General features: G+C 50.0%; 1 protein-coding gene across 9 annotated transcripts in view; it reads left to right on the forward strand.

Moving 5' to 3' along the window:
* Positions 1-12,654, forward strand: part of CACNA1E (calcium voltage-gated channel subunit alpha1 E) — a 501,028-nt gene that overhangs the window by 471,536 nt on the left and 16,838 nt on the right. For all 9 annotated transcript variants that reach the window (XM_035722083.1, XM_027610796.2, XM_027610799.2 and 6 more), the window contains 6 exons: positions 472-599; positions 5,727-5,823; positions 7,919-8,024; positions 8,883-8,990; positions 9,562-9,662; positions 9,927-10,033. In XM_035722083.1, the coding sequence (XP_035577976.1) occupies positions 472-599; positions 5,727-5,823; positions 7,919-8,024; positions 8,883-8,990; positions 9,562-9,662; positions 9,927-10,033 (647 nt within the window). The remainder of the gene's footprint in view (positions 1-471; positions 600-5,726; positions 5,824-7,918; positions 8,025-8,882; positions 8,991-9,561; positions 9,663-9,926; positions 10,034-12,654) is intronic.

The following is a 12,654-nucleotide window of genomic DNA, read 5'->3' on the forward strand; positions in this document are numbered from 1 at the left end:
AGGGTTTTGGAAGCCACTGAGGGGCATGGACAGCTTCCAAGTGATCACATAGTAAGCCATGCGGTGAGCTCTAAAGCACCTCCCCAGGTCTCTTGATGGCTCCTTTTGTGGAACTAGGGGCAGGGACAGGGGAAGCTAGAAGGGAAGGTTGGTGTCAGGCCTTGACTTTGAGAATGCTGTCACTGTTGCTGCTCCCTCTGCTGCACATCAATTAAATTAATTGAACAGATAAGAAAGTGACTTTTTGTGGAATTCTTTGCAAATATAAAGTGGCACTGAAGAGTGAAGGAATAAAGCTCACACAATGAAATGTGTGGAAATCATGACGAAAACATGTTGCATACAGCAAGATCAGCAGTGCTTTAGCTAGGATCTTCGGCCTCACAAACTTTTGAATTCCTTGATTTGCCTTGAAGCCCATTTTCCTACATTAGGTTTCCCCTAACTCCACTTCTCCCCCTTGCCCTCCAGATGCTCAACCTGTTCGTGGCCGTCATCATGGACAACTTTGAGTACCTGACTCGGGACTCCTCCATCTTAGGGCCTCACCACTTGGATGAGTTTGTCCGTGTCTGGGCAGAATATGACAGAGCTGCATGGTGCGTAGGCCTCCCAGCCATCCCAGTGGGGCCCGTAACAAGGACCTCTGGAGTTCCCAAGGAAGGGGTTGGAACCGGATGTCTGCCTGTTACAGAAGGAGAGGAGATTCCTCTCAGTCATGGCCTGTGGGAGAGCCCAGGCCCTCAGATTGGCTCTGGTATCAGGCCAGTCATCAAAAACATAGCTTCTTTATCTTCGTTTCCCCTCTCATTCCTTCTGTGACAGGCTTTCCTTTTCTTTGCCGATCTCATCACACAGTCTCTACCTCAGAATGGTTGGTTTCAACTGCCAGAGGGGCTTCCCATAATCTTTTTCTTTTTTACCCCTGCCAATGGTTAGTGGACTCCTTTGAGTCACCAGAGCAGGGAGGGGGGGTGGGTTGACAAGGGTTTTCTAGGTCAGTTGAACATCTGGCCATCGTGGTCAGTGACAACAGCATTTTGTCTCTCTCATCCCTCTCAAAAGATACTGTTTGAGATAACTCTGAAATTATGTTAAAAACCGAGCAAGTAACACTTGAGGATTTTCATTGCATAGAATTGAATTACATGACAGGAATTAGCATGAATAACCCCCCAGATTTCTTTCACTGTTCCGTATTTCTCAAGTGATGTGCCTTCTGGGCTTTCGAGCAGGGGTTGGCAAACTACAGCCTCAGGGCCAAACATGGTCCGCTGGCTGTTTTTGTAAATAAAGCTTTATTAGAACACAGCCAGACCCACTCATTGATGCATCGTCTATGGCAGCTTTCACACTATAAGGCGGAGCTGTGTAGTTGTGACAAAGACAGTGTGACCCTCAAAATCAAAAATATTACCTGACCCTTTACAGAAAAAGAATTTGTGGATCCCTGCTTTAGAGCGCAAAGGCAGCAATTTGGCCCCTCATGGTTGAGGACAGGGTGACCATTCTGGGAGAACTCACTCCACAGGAACTTTTCTGTCCCATGTCATTGAACTTTAGGATCTTACCTCACCCATCTACCCATTTTGGTCCCCTTCTAAAAATACTACAAAAAATGCCATCCTTCCCAGGAATGGCCCACGTTGCTTCCACCTGGAGCCCCTTCATAATCCGAGACTTTTCCTAAAATCTACCCTCCTGTGAGGCTGTTGAACTTGGGTCAAGCGTTGGAAAAGTGAATCAGAATTCCTCTTCCCCTCAGTAATTACTAGTGACTTAGGGCACAGAGTTCTCCAAATCCATTCCTGTTACAAATGGCTGAGCAATGGTGTTACTTTCTGGGTCTACTTTCTGGTAGATAGGCTGCTTAGAAAGCCACGGGTGGTGTTAGAGGGAATGTAGGCAGGGCCTGCATCGAACTGGCCCTGTGGCCTTGGACAAGTCACCTAACCACGCTAAGCCTCCTCATCTGTAAAATGGTGCTAATGATGCCCTGCCTACCTTGAAGGGTGGCTGTGTGGCTTGTATTAGGTCATGTATGTAACTGTTGTTACAACTGATAGTAACCATATGGGAAAGCAACCAGAAATGATGGAACATTGGTTTGAAAAGCATGGATGGCCATGAGATGGGGAGCCTGAGAAGGGATGTCTTCACTCCCCTGAGAGAGAACTGCTTGTAGAAGAGTCCATTGCTCACCTAGCCTCACTCAGGTGTCTCTGGCTTTCGTGTTATCTTGGGACCCGAAAACCTTGTGCATTAAACATGCTCCTCCCCACTCATTCCAGCTGCTGGGAAGAAAGAATTCCATGAGAACTAAAAAAAAAAAAAAAAAAAAAAAAAAAAATCATGAGACTTAGATCGAAGAGCTATGAGAGAGCAAAAATAGAAAGGAGAACCCCTTCTGCTTCAAAATTCACAGCATAACAGGCTGGTTAGAGTTTCATTGGTCTTCTCTTTGAGATGCGGGGGGAAGCGCTATCAGGGATAATGTGAGCCAATGTCTTGGCCAACTGATACAGGATGCAGAGAATACCAGCTTATAGGCAGTACGAACCCACCCACATCCCAATCTCAAGAAACAAAGAGCAAATGGTTAATTGAACTTCCTCTCAAGAATCAAGAGACTTGAAGTACTGATGAGCTGCTATTTAGAAAAAGAGGAGGAATTAACACCAACATCAAGAAAAGACTAGAAAGAGTAAAGCTGGGACCAAGCCTCACATGGCTGCTGGCAAGGACCGGATGCCCAGAGGTGGACATGTAGGTTCATAATTTCAGGTAGAAACCATGGTCCATCCCGGGACCAGGAGGTTGCTTCCTTGTTTTGGTCTCTGACAGGGCAGATGCTTTAGCCCCTGAAAATGAATCCGTTGTTGATTCTGTCCTTCCCGCAGAAAGCCAGGATTCCCTAGCCGGCCCTTGATAGAAGGGTGGTAAGATAGGTCGCATTGTTCCTGGAATTCTGGCTGGATCTGACCAGGCTGCCTGCCTGTGGGCTGGCTGGCAGGAGCAGAGCTGGAGGGAGAATGTCCACAGCTCCCTCCCAGGCCCCTGAGCACAGATCCAGGCAGGCTCCCCACTGAGGAGAGCAGAGCTTGCCCAAGCTGAACTCGGGAACAATCTGCTGCCCCGAGAAGCAAAGCCCTTTGCCAGTTCCCTTGTGCTAACTGTGCTCCTTGCTAATTAGCCTAACGGGAAATTCATCTCTCTCTGTCCGCAGAGAAATGCTGACTTCCCACTGCCCCTGACAGGGCGGGTCTGAGTGACTGGCTGTAATTGGTCTCTGTGAAAAGCATACCGTTGGGCAGCCCACTTCATGGCAGCCTGGCATCTGCTCTGACAGCTGTCAGAGGCCGTCCTGAACTCTCAAGCTCTGTTCTCTGAGGCCTGGCTCGAGCCAGTGTCCATTTTCTGCATCTGGCTGAGCATGGGCCAGACAGGTGTCTTGGGGGGGCTCTGGGCCATTTGGCAGTCCCTCGGGCGCTGGACAGGCTCTGATTTCCTTCGACAACCGGGGGCAGTGCAGTTCAGCAAGGTGGTGGTTCTCTGATGCTTACTGTTCTCAGTCTGTCCTGGCCTGGCTTTGCTGGGTCCCAGGGGGGGGGAAAAAAAAAAGCTGCTCTTCTTCTTCCAGCCATCAGCTTCATGGCTAAATTGTCATGTCTTTCCCACCCTTTTCTGAGTGTCCTCTATTAACCCACCTGTGCTTCCTTTGCAGCGGCAGGATCCCGTATAAGGATATGTACAAATTAGTGCGGGTGATCTCACCGCCTCTGGGCCTGGGAAAGAACTGCCCCTACAGGGTGGCTTGCAAGGTTGGCCTCCCAGTCCCCAGCCGTGCCCGGCTGTGGGGTGCAACCTCCAACCCTCCTGTCCGTTCTGCTCCACCACCACTGCGCCACATGAGGGAACCTTCATGTTGCTTTCCTTTGAGTTTAAAGAGGTCCAAACCCTCCCAGAACCAGCAGCTGTTACATAAGGAAGAAGGGCACATGGTGGGGGGGGGGGGGGGCGGGGAGGCAGAAAAAAAGGGCTTCATACAGAAGGCTGAGGTGACCTCTCTCACTGTTCAGCACGTGCGCACACTCAGTCACGTGTGTATGCACACACAACCACACACACACTCACACACACTCGGTCTCTCTCCCCACTCCACCTTAACCTGTAGCTTTCACCAGAGGGACCTCTCTGTCCTCCAGAGAATTCGGACATCTTTGCTGGTTTCCCTTCACCGGAGAACAGAGAGCCTCTTTTTGGTAGAAGTAGCACCATCCTCCCATGTGTAAAGTAGCCAAGTGTGATCCTAGTCAGCCCTACCTCTGCGCGTCCTCCAGCTCCTGGAGAGTCGGGCCAGAAGGGATCATAAAAGCTCGAGGATAGAAAGGAGGTGAGAAGCCATAAAGAATCGGAGCTCAAGGGCAGAGCGGTAGGATGGGGTAGCCTCGGGGGGGTGTGGAAGAACGCAGTAGCTGCAGGGGTCTGGGAAGGTCTTTGTAGGTGACGGAGGGCTCCTGAGCAGATGCCTTGCCTTAGGGTCCTCTGGATATTGCCGAGGGGACCAAGGGGCCTGTCATAACTGCCGCATCGCTGCTTGTTTGCGAGACCAAGGATGTTGTTCAGGGTCACGTGGGACGCCCTCTGCAACTCTGCCAGACCCTGGGAACTCGAGCAGGAGTGGCTCTGCCAAGCCGCCGTCCAAGGCCAAGCCCGCTAGATAAGGAAGCCCCTCCTGGCACTGCAGGAGGGAAGGGCGGGCTCTCTGGGCATAGCACGGTCCGGCAGCTGGCAGAAGACGTAGGCCCAGGAAGATGCCAGCGTGAGCAACGGGAAGGAGCTGGCTTGGGGGTGGCGACACAGTGACTCCCGTACCCCGGGGGGCCAAACAGCTGCCTCTGCTGAGACTCTTTAAACTGCACCCCCGTGAAACCTGCAGCCGCATGTGGGGAGAGCCGGGAGGGCAGCATGGCATGCGAGATGCTCTTCCTCCTCCTGGTTTGGTTTCTTCCGTCCCCAGCATGCCATTGCCCCGGGGCATGCCAGGAGTAAAGAGCACTCTTCCCCACAGAGCCAGGTGGAAGCAACGGGGCCGGCCGACGCGGAAAAGCAGCCCACCACTTTGAGTGCAAGTTGCCGCCTCCTGCTGCACACACACCACAGAGGGGGATACACGACGTTCCGCCTGTGGGTTGAGAGGAGGAGAAAGGCCCGACTCCCAGGTCGGGGGCCCCATCCCGGCAGGGGCCAGAAATCCTAACCCGTGGCTGGAGCACCGTCTATCCGTTTTATACCGCGCGCACACAGCCCTGGGAATTGCAAACAGGCTTGCGGTGAATGGGGGATGGATAGAGTGAACAGCCAAGTAGGGTCCTGATCGTCCAGGAGGAGAAAACTGAGTCCCCACGACTGCGCTCTAGAGTCAGAGGGGCCACAGTGTTGCCACGAATGTTCCCGGGTCTGTGTGGGGCGTGATATAAATCCGCACCAGGATGGAGTCACACGTACGATTTGCCTTGATTAACAGGTTTCCTGTTCTTTTTCTGTTTGTCCATTTTGTTTTGTTTCTCTTCTGTTTTCTGTATTATTTTGTTTTGGCTCTCTGGGAATGCCTGTTCTCCTCTCCTCCCGGTCTGCATCCTTCTCCCCACTTCCTGTTCCTTTCCCTGCCACCCTCCCTGCCCCTCCAACCCACCCACCCCCACTTACCACCCCTCCATGAGCAGTGGCCGCATCCATTACACTGAGATGTATGAAATGCTGACTCTCATGTCACCACCGCTAGGCCTCGGCAAGAGATGTCCCTCCAAAGTGGCATATAAGGTAGACCACCCCTTCCTTTATTCTGGGCTAGAGACCAACAGGAAACGGGACCCAGCTGTGGGGAGGCCAGAATATGGGGAGGAAGCTGGGCTGGGGAGGTGGAGGAGGGAACCAAGGGGGAAAGAAACAATGAGATCGAAGGGCAAGGAAGGTTCCTGGAAGTATGGAGTCCTAGAACAATACAAAGCATGCTTGGCAAGACTCTTCACCATGGGGCGTTTTGTGTGTGATTCTGTGTTTCTATAAGCGTGTGGCTTCTCATGAATGACCAGATTACCAGAGAGTACCGGAAAGGAAGTGTTAAGTAACGCGTTTCCTCAGAGGAGGCAGAGGTGGCCGGCAGGATAGCGTATATGGGCAAGAAGGAAGCCTACAGTGAAACTGAGATCAGAGCCTATAAAAAAAAAAAAAATCTTCAATTGGATAAGCTAAGGAAATAAATGCAGAAATTTGTCTAAACATGGTTCAAGAAATTTTTAGGAGAGGGGAAAATCCTTAACAAATTTCTTCTTCTTTGACATAGGAAGGAACTGTGGCATGGTTCCTTCTAGGTATCAGGAAAAAAAAGAACAACATGATCTCTGTGATACATGAGGAAGGATCCAGCCCCCTCCCCCCATCAGCCCAGTTGCCAGGCTCTCTTGTCAGTACAAGGGAAAAGGTGACAGTGGGCACAAGTTGCCCTCAGCATTAGATTTGCTTTCTTGGCATGACTGATGATGGGGGCTGGCCCTGGAGTCAAGGGTGGATTCCCCACGGCTTGCTCAGAGCAGTGTTGTGTATTGGAAGTCACCTGCCATCAGGGTACTCAGAGCTTTGGGGCCTGATTTTCTCCTCCACCTGTTAGTAATAGTTACTGTGGGGTGTTTAGACTGACCCAGCACTCCGGAGCTCTTTCATCTAGGAAGGCACCCCAGCAATGTTGCCACTTGTCTAGAAGCTTAAGGAAGTGGGAGAGAGATGGCACTCAGGTACAAACAAGAAACTGACTTTACACTCTCAAGACACCACGTCTGTGGAATCACATTAGGTGAGATGTTCCAACGGAGCACTAGAGATCCTGCCTTGGGAAGAGACACATCCCTCCCTGCTAGGCTGGTGGTTCTGCCAGAGGACCTTCTAGCTGCTTCTACCTCCAAGTTGTATGGCTCCAGAGAGCATCTCCTTGGAACAGGGCCGTTTCAGGTCCAGGACATGGCTCTTCATGCGCAGCTTATGGGCTGGCATCCTTTTTGCTCATGATGGCCACATCCAAAAGGACCAGGTGGTGGGACATGGCATTGAGTTCTTTGAATTTCTGGGATGAAGCTTGGGGGAAGAGGGGGTGTGGAGCCTGGAGGAAACGTTAAAGGATTCCAAAAGCAAGATACTCTCTGGAAAGTGGATTTGGCCATTTCAGTTTGATCCCTTCCTTCGGGTGAGGGGAACAAGGCCTGCCCACTCTGCTCCTGCCTCGGTCACCCTTCTCTCATTCTCCCTCCTCTGCGCTCTGCAGCCTTCTTCCCCGAGACCCTGTTTGCACTCTTTTCCATCCTGTTCCACCTCATCCTTTGGATAAGTTGGACTTATGCATGTTTAACCATGTGCTGGCAAATTTCACCTTTTAAAGACTCAAAAAGGGGGCATCAGGATGCATCTTTCAAGTCAGATAAGCAAAGCGAAATCTCCCCCGTCACTCTCTTTCCATGTGAGTTTTGGGGGTATCCATGGGACAAGGGGAAACAGAGAGCAGCCTTGAATCAGGGAATGGAGTCACCTCCCAGAGCTGACTCTTTTCTCTGAGCCGCTTCTTTTAAAAATATCACTTTCCATCGCTATGGAAGACGTTCTTAGGACCGTGGAGGAGTCCTGCAGAATGACTAGCCCCCCTTCTTTTGGAATTCGGCGACCCCCCCTAGGAAAAACTACCTAACTACATAGCAGCGAATGAGGCTGAAGTGAGAAGCAGAGAGAGGGGGTGGGACCGGGGACAGGGAATCCTTGCCCTTCTTTTTTGTCTCTGCATTTGACCCCTGTACTTCTCTTCTCTTCTCACCAAGGTTTCTGTCGATTTTTTTTTTTTCCTCCTGCTGTTTCTTTTCTCTCTTTTGCACAGAGGTTGGTCCTGATGAATATGCCAGTAGCTGAGGACATGACAGTCCACTTCACCTCCACACTTATGGCTCTGATCCGGACAGCTCTGGACATCAAAATCGCCAAAGGTGAGCTGCGGGGGGAAAACGGGATTCTGCAACAACTCACCCGAGGTGGCACAGGCTGGAGATTTCGAACTTGCCTCCATCTGACAGCGCCGTGATGTGGAAATCAGCTCTGTAGGGTCCTAGTTTCACCTCTGACTCGGTAACTCTAATGTTTGCCACTTCTTCCTGGGAGAATGAATGGTTTGATAATCCCTAAGGCTCCTTTCAGCTCTACCAGCCTGCGAGCTTCGTTGTCTGGCACAGGGTAGGCCCACAGAAGTCTTTGCTTATTGAACGAAGGACTTTTGATTCTGCCTTTTTTTTCTTATGTGGTATCATCTCTAATGCCCTGGAAGGTCCATGGCAGGGGCTGTTGGGGCAGCACTTTGCTCCTCTCCGTTTCTGATTCAGTGATTCAGGAGAGGAAAAGTTTACTGCTTCCAGATGCACCTCCAGCCTTCCTGCTCTTGCCTGTTCCAAATCCTTTTTAAAATCAGGTCACTCAGGCTATGGAGTCAGAGTCGCTGGAAGAATTAATGTACATCTCATGAGGCAGGGGAGGCTCCTTATGGCTCTTTTCATTTTTCCCTCTGATATATTAAGCACCCGGGGAGGTGTTTCTAATGAATGAGGAAGCTGCTCTTGGTCTCGGGGCCTCAGATCTGTGGCAGGATATCCCTGAGTCACTAAAAATGGGAGCCAAAATGTGGTCTGCTTCTTCAGCAGAAAGACCTGGTATTACAAGATCCACTGTCACTAAGTGCCAAGACGTCCTCTGAGAATATGAGGTGCCATGCTGATTCAGCTCCCACCCCGCACCCACTCCCTCAGTCCTTGGTGTTTGTGTGTCTGTTCTATTTATGAAAATTTATCTTCTAGGTGGTGCAGACAGGCAGCAGCTAGACTCGGAGCTGCAAAAAGAGACCCTGGCCATCTGGCCTCACCTGTCCCAGAAGATGCTAGATCTGCTTGTGCCCATGCCCAAAGGTGTGGGGTCTCCTCCTGGGTAGTGTTGTCACTGTGGGCTCAGCATGCCACGGTCACGTCTTTTGGGAGAATGGGAAGTGATCAAGGAGATAAAGAAAGGTTGCTCTTTTATCCGTAGGAAACCCAAATCCCCCACTTCTTAATCCCTTTGCATGCACTGAAAACATTTTTTCAAGATAGGTCACTGTAGTTGTGGGCGAAACTTCCTGGGCATATAGCCCTCTCCCTGCCTGTAGTAGTGTCCAGCAAACCCTCACACATTGGCAATAAGGGTGCTGTGACTTGGACATGGGAATCTAGACCAGTGGAGGTGATGCTTTCTCATATGTGGTTTCTCATCAGTATCCTTACCCTCACTGGGTGGTGGTGGAAGCTCCCTGAAGGCAGATCTGGGACCTCATCACTTGGTATCCCCAGGGTCCCGCACACGTGGAGCTCTCCATAAATGTTGGCTAGATGGGTGGCTGAGGGAGCAAACCTGCTTCAGAGAGTGGGGAGGCTTGTGAGGTGTCCTCACTCTCTGCCACCTGTCTTCTCCCTGTTCCCTCCCATGCCACCTTTGTGGTTCTAGCCTCTGACCTGACTGTGGGCAAAATCTATGCAGCAATGATGATCATGGACTACTATAAACAGAGTAAGGTGAAGAAGCAGAGACAGCAGCTGGAGGAACAGGTGAGGGTCACTGACAGCAGGGGAAGTGGGTGGGCCATGAGGAGTCACAGGAGGGCCCCTCTAGGGCCAGGCCTGCGCCTCTGTGGGGCTCAGAAGCAGAGGCCGGGGTGCAGGGCCCAGGAACATTCTAATGTTGGGGATTAGAAACCCAGGAGATCGGAGGATCAGGCATGATCCTATCTTACCCAAGTGAATGGTATCCCCCGCTCCCCCGCTGGTAGACCCCACCATCACATGAATTCCTCCTTCCTGCTTTTAACACAGAAAAATGCACCCATGTTCCAGCGCATGGAGCCCTCATCTCTGCCTCAGGAGATCATTGCCAATGCCAAAGCCCTGCCCTATCTCCAGCAGGACCCTGTTTCAGGCCTGTGAGTATAACCAAGGACTCCACAGCCGTCCTGCTTGCATCCGATCACCAGCACCATTGTGCAGGCCCAGAAATGCCCAGGAAATAATAGTCTGAGCCAAGTGATCCTTTCTCTGAGTTTGAGAAGACAACAGTTTTTATTTTAAAATGGTTATTCAGTGGGGGGAATAGCATGTTCGGTCCTGGGGCCAGCTTGAGAGAGAGTGAATGGACAAAGGAAGAAGGGCATACATTCATGTCTTTGCTCTACAAATAAGAAACTGGGGACTAAATAAGTTACCCACAGCCATGTGGCTAGTAGGAAGCTGAACTGGAAGTTAAGTTTGTTATTCCTAACTCCAGAGTATTCCCACTACACTGTTACCTGTAATGAACAAAAGAAACCTTAGATCAGGAAAATATATATATATATTGGAAGCGGAAACAAAGCCTCGGTTAAGGAATTTGCCAACTCTTCTGAGTTGCAAGCCCTAGCCCCCCACTTGGTCGTTAGTCATACATGATTTACTATAGCAGACATATCTCATTATAACCTGAACTTCTTTACATCAGCAAGCATGTCCAAGTTCCAAAAGGGCAGGAATCTCTCTGCCCAAGGTGAGTGAGTTTTTGCAGTGGGGTTTAACCCGGTCTTCGTTCTCGTGGAGCTGATAATCATTAAATACCACAACCTCAGTAATTATCAGGGGAATGAAATCAAGGCTTGGGAATGAGACCTCTGTCAGAATGCCATTTGGAGTTTCTCACACCACCAATTCCTTTAAGCCTGTGATGCTGGACACCTGTTTTTGAAAAGCATTGATTTCAGAGGTCTTAATCCAACACATTTGCAAGAGAAGCAAAGGACCAACATCATGACCAAGGCTATTCATTTTTACAGATATTTGATGTGATAAAATAGCAAGGTATGGATTCTCCTGTCTACAGAAAACCAGAAGTCTGCCTTTGGTCTGTGCAGGAAGCGGGTATGACTGGAGCTGTGGAATCTTCCCAGGGGAAGTACAGGGTCTTTCAAGGGCCTTGCTTAGAAAGAGAGGACACCCCTCCACCTAGATCTCTCTCACCCCAACAATTTGCCGTATTTAACTCCTACTACAGCATCAGTCCAACTCCTCCTTGTGTTTATTGATACTTTTACTCCTTGATTTGACCAATATTTGTTAAAACCCCCTATGAGAGAAGAGCTGGCTCAGGCACTGGGGAGTTATCAGTCAACATGATCACGGCCCCCATGGAGATAAATATTGAAAAAGAAATTACAAAAGCGATGAAGGTTAAAATGCAGAAGGGTAGCCTCGTGTGATACCACAGAAGAGAAGCAACACAACGGTTCTAGGGTGTGGGGAGGCCTCCCTGTGGAAGTAACATTTAAGGAGACTCAAAGACAGGGTCTTCAAAGAGAGTGGGGGGAACGGGGAGAAGCCTCAGGAACCTGAAAACTGTCAGGATGGCTGGAGCTGAGGTGATGAGCTCCATCAGGGCCAGCACGGGGAAGCATTATAAACAGGATACAGGAGTGAGGGTTTATCTAAGGATCATGGCGTTTTACTCATCAGTGTGACATGATCAGACTTGGGCTTTTCAGAGATGATTCTTGAAACCAATGTGGACTTGTATCAGAATGGAACAGTTTGAACTGCTTTTAGTATGTGACGGCAATTGTGTGAATTATTAATGACTGTGGCTTGGACTAACAGGATGGAGATGGGGAGAGATGCTCAGACTTGAAATATTATCAGGAGGGAGACTGGATGGGATGTGGTGATTGATTTGCCTCAGGGAGTGAAGGAGGGGAAAAAAAAAATCAAAGATGACCCACAAGTTTCCAGCATAAGGCTTTGGGTGGATGTTGGCACACTTCCTGAAAGGGGTTCAGAGGTAGAGGTCCTCAGGACCTTCTGCCCTCCCTGAGCTTATACTTGGTGGAAAGCCAGTCATGAAACAGAATTATTAGAAAGCAGAAAAGTTGTCATTTTCAGTGATTTGGACTAGGAGGAAAACAGTGTGGCATAATCTGAGTCCACCTCCATTCTGGCGGTAGGGAGAGATCAGAGAGCATTTCCTGAACAGAGTGAATTTTGAAGGATGAATTAAAAATAACATGAAAAAAGTTTGCCAAGGGCAGGGGAGTTGGAGAGAAGCACTCTGCTCTCTGGGAACAGCCTGTATTAACGTCTCGAGGCAGAGAGAAGCCAGGCGGGCCCATTCAGTGAACTAAGAGAGTCCAGTGTGTCTGAAATTCAGGAGCAGGAGGTAAAGGGCATGAGAAAGCAGGCAGGGTAGGAACCAGATCAGGAGAGGCCGTGTTCCAGACTTTATCCTAAAAATGAGAATCCAGACACGGTTTTTAAAGGAGGAAGTCACTCTCACTTCAAGTCATTCAACTCTAGGAGGTTGTTCAGTGATCCCAAGTGTCCTCTCTCCCCATTGGGGATTCTGTGGTGACTCAGAGAGCAGTGTCCATCTTGCTCCCAGTGATTCTCAGGAGAAGGCACACTGAGGAAGGGGACTGACATGTAAGCAGGTCATTTAAATATCAGATCGCTCTGTATCAGCTGTGAAAATTCAGCAAACATCCTCCTGGCAGCAAGGGGACAGGTGGGGTGACTCTCCACTCTTCAG

Source organism: Zalophus californianus, chromosome 10 (genome assembly GCF_009762305.2).
Source record: "Zalophus californianus isolate mZalCal1 chromosome 10, mZalCal1.pri.v2, whole genome shotgun sequence".
NCBI classification, from domain to species: domain Eukaryota; kingdom Metazoa; phylum Chordata; class Mammalia; order Carnivora; family Otariidae; genus Zalophus; species Zalophus californianus.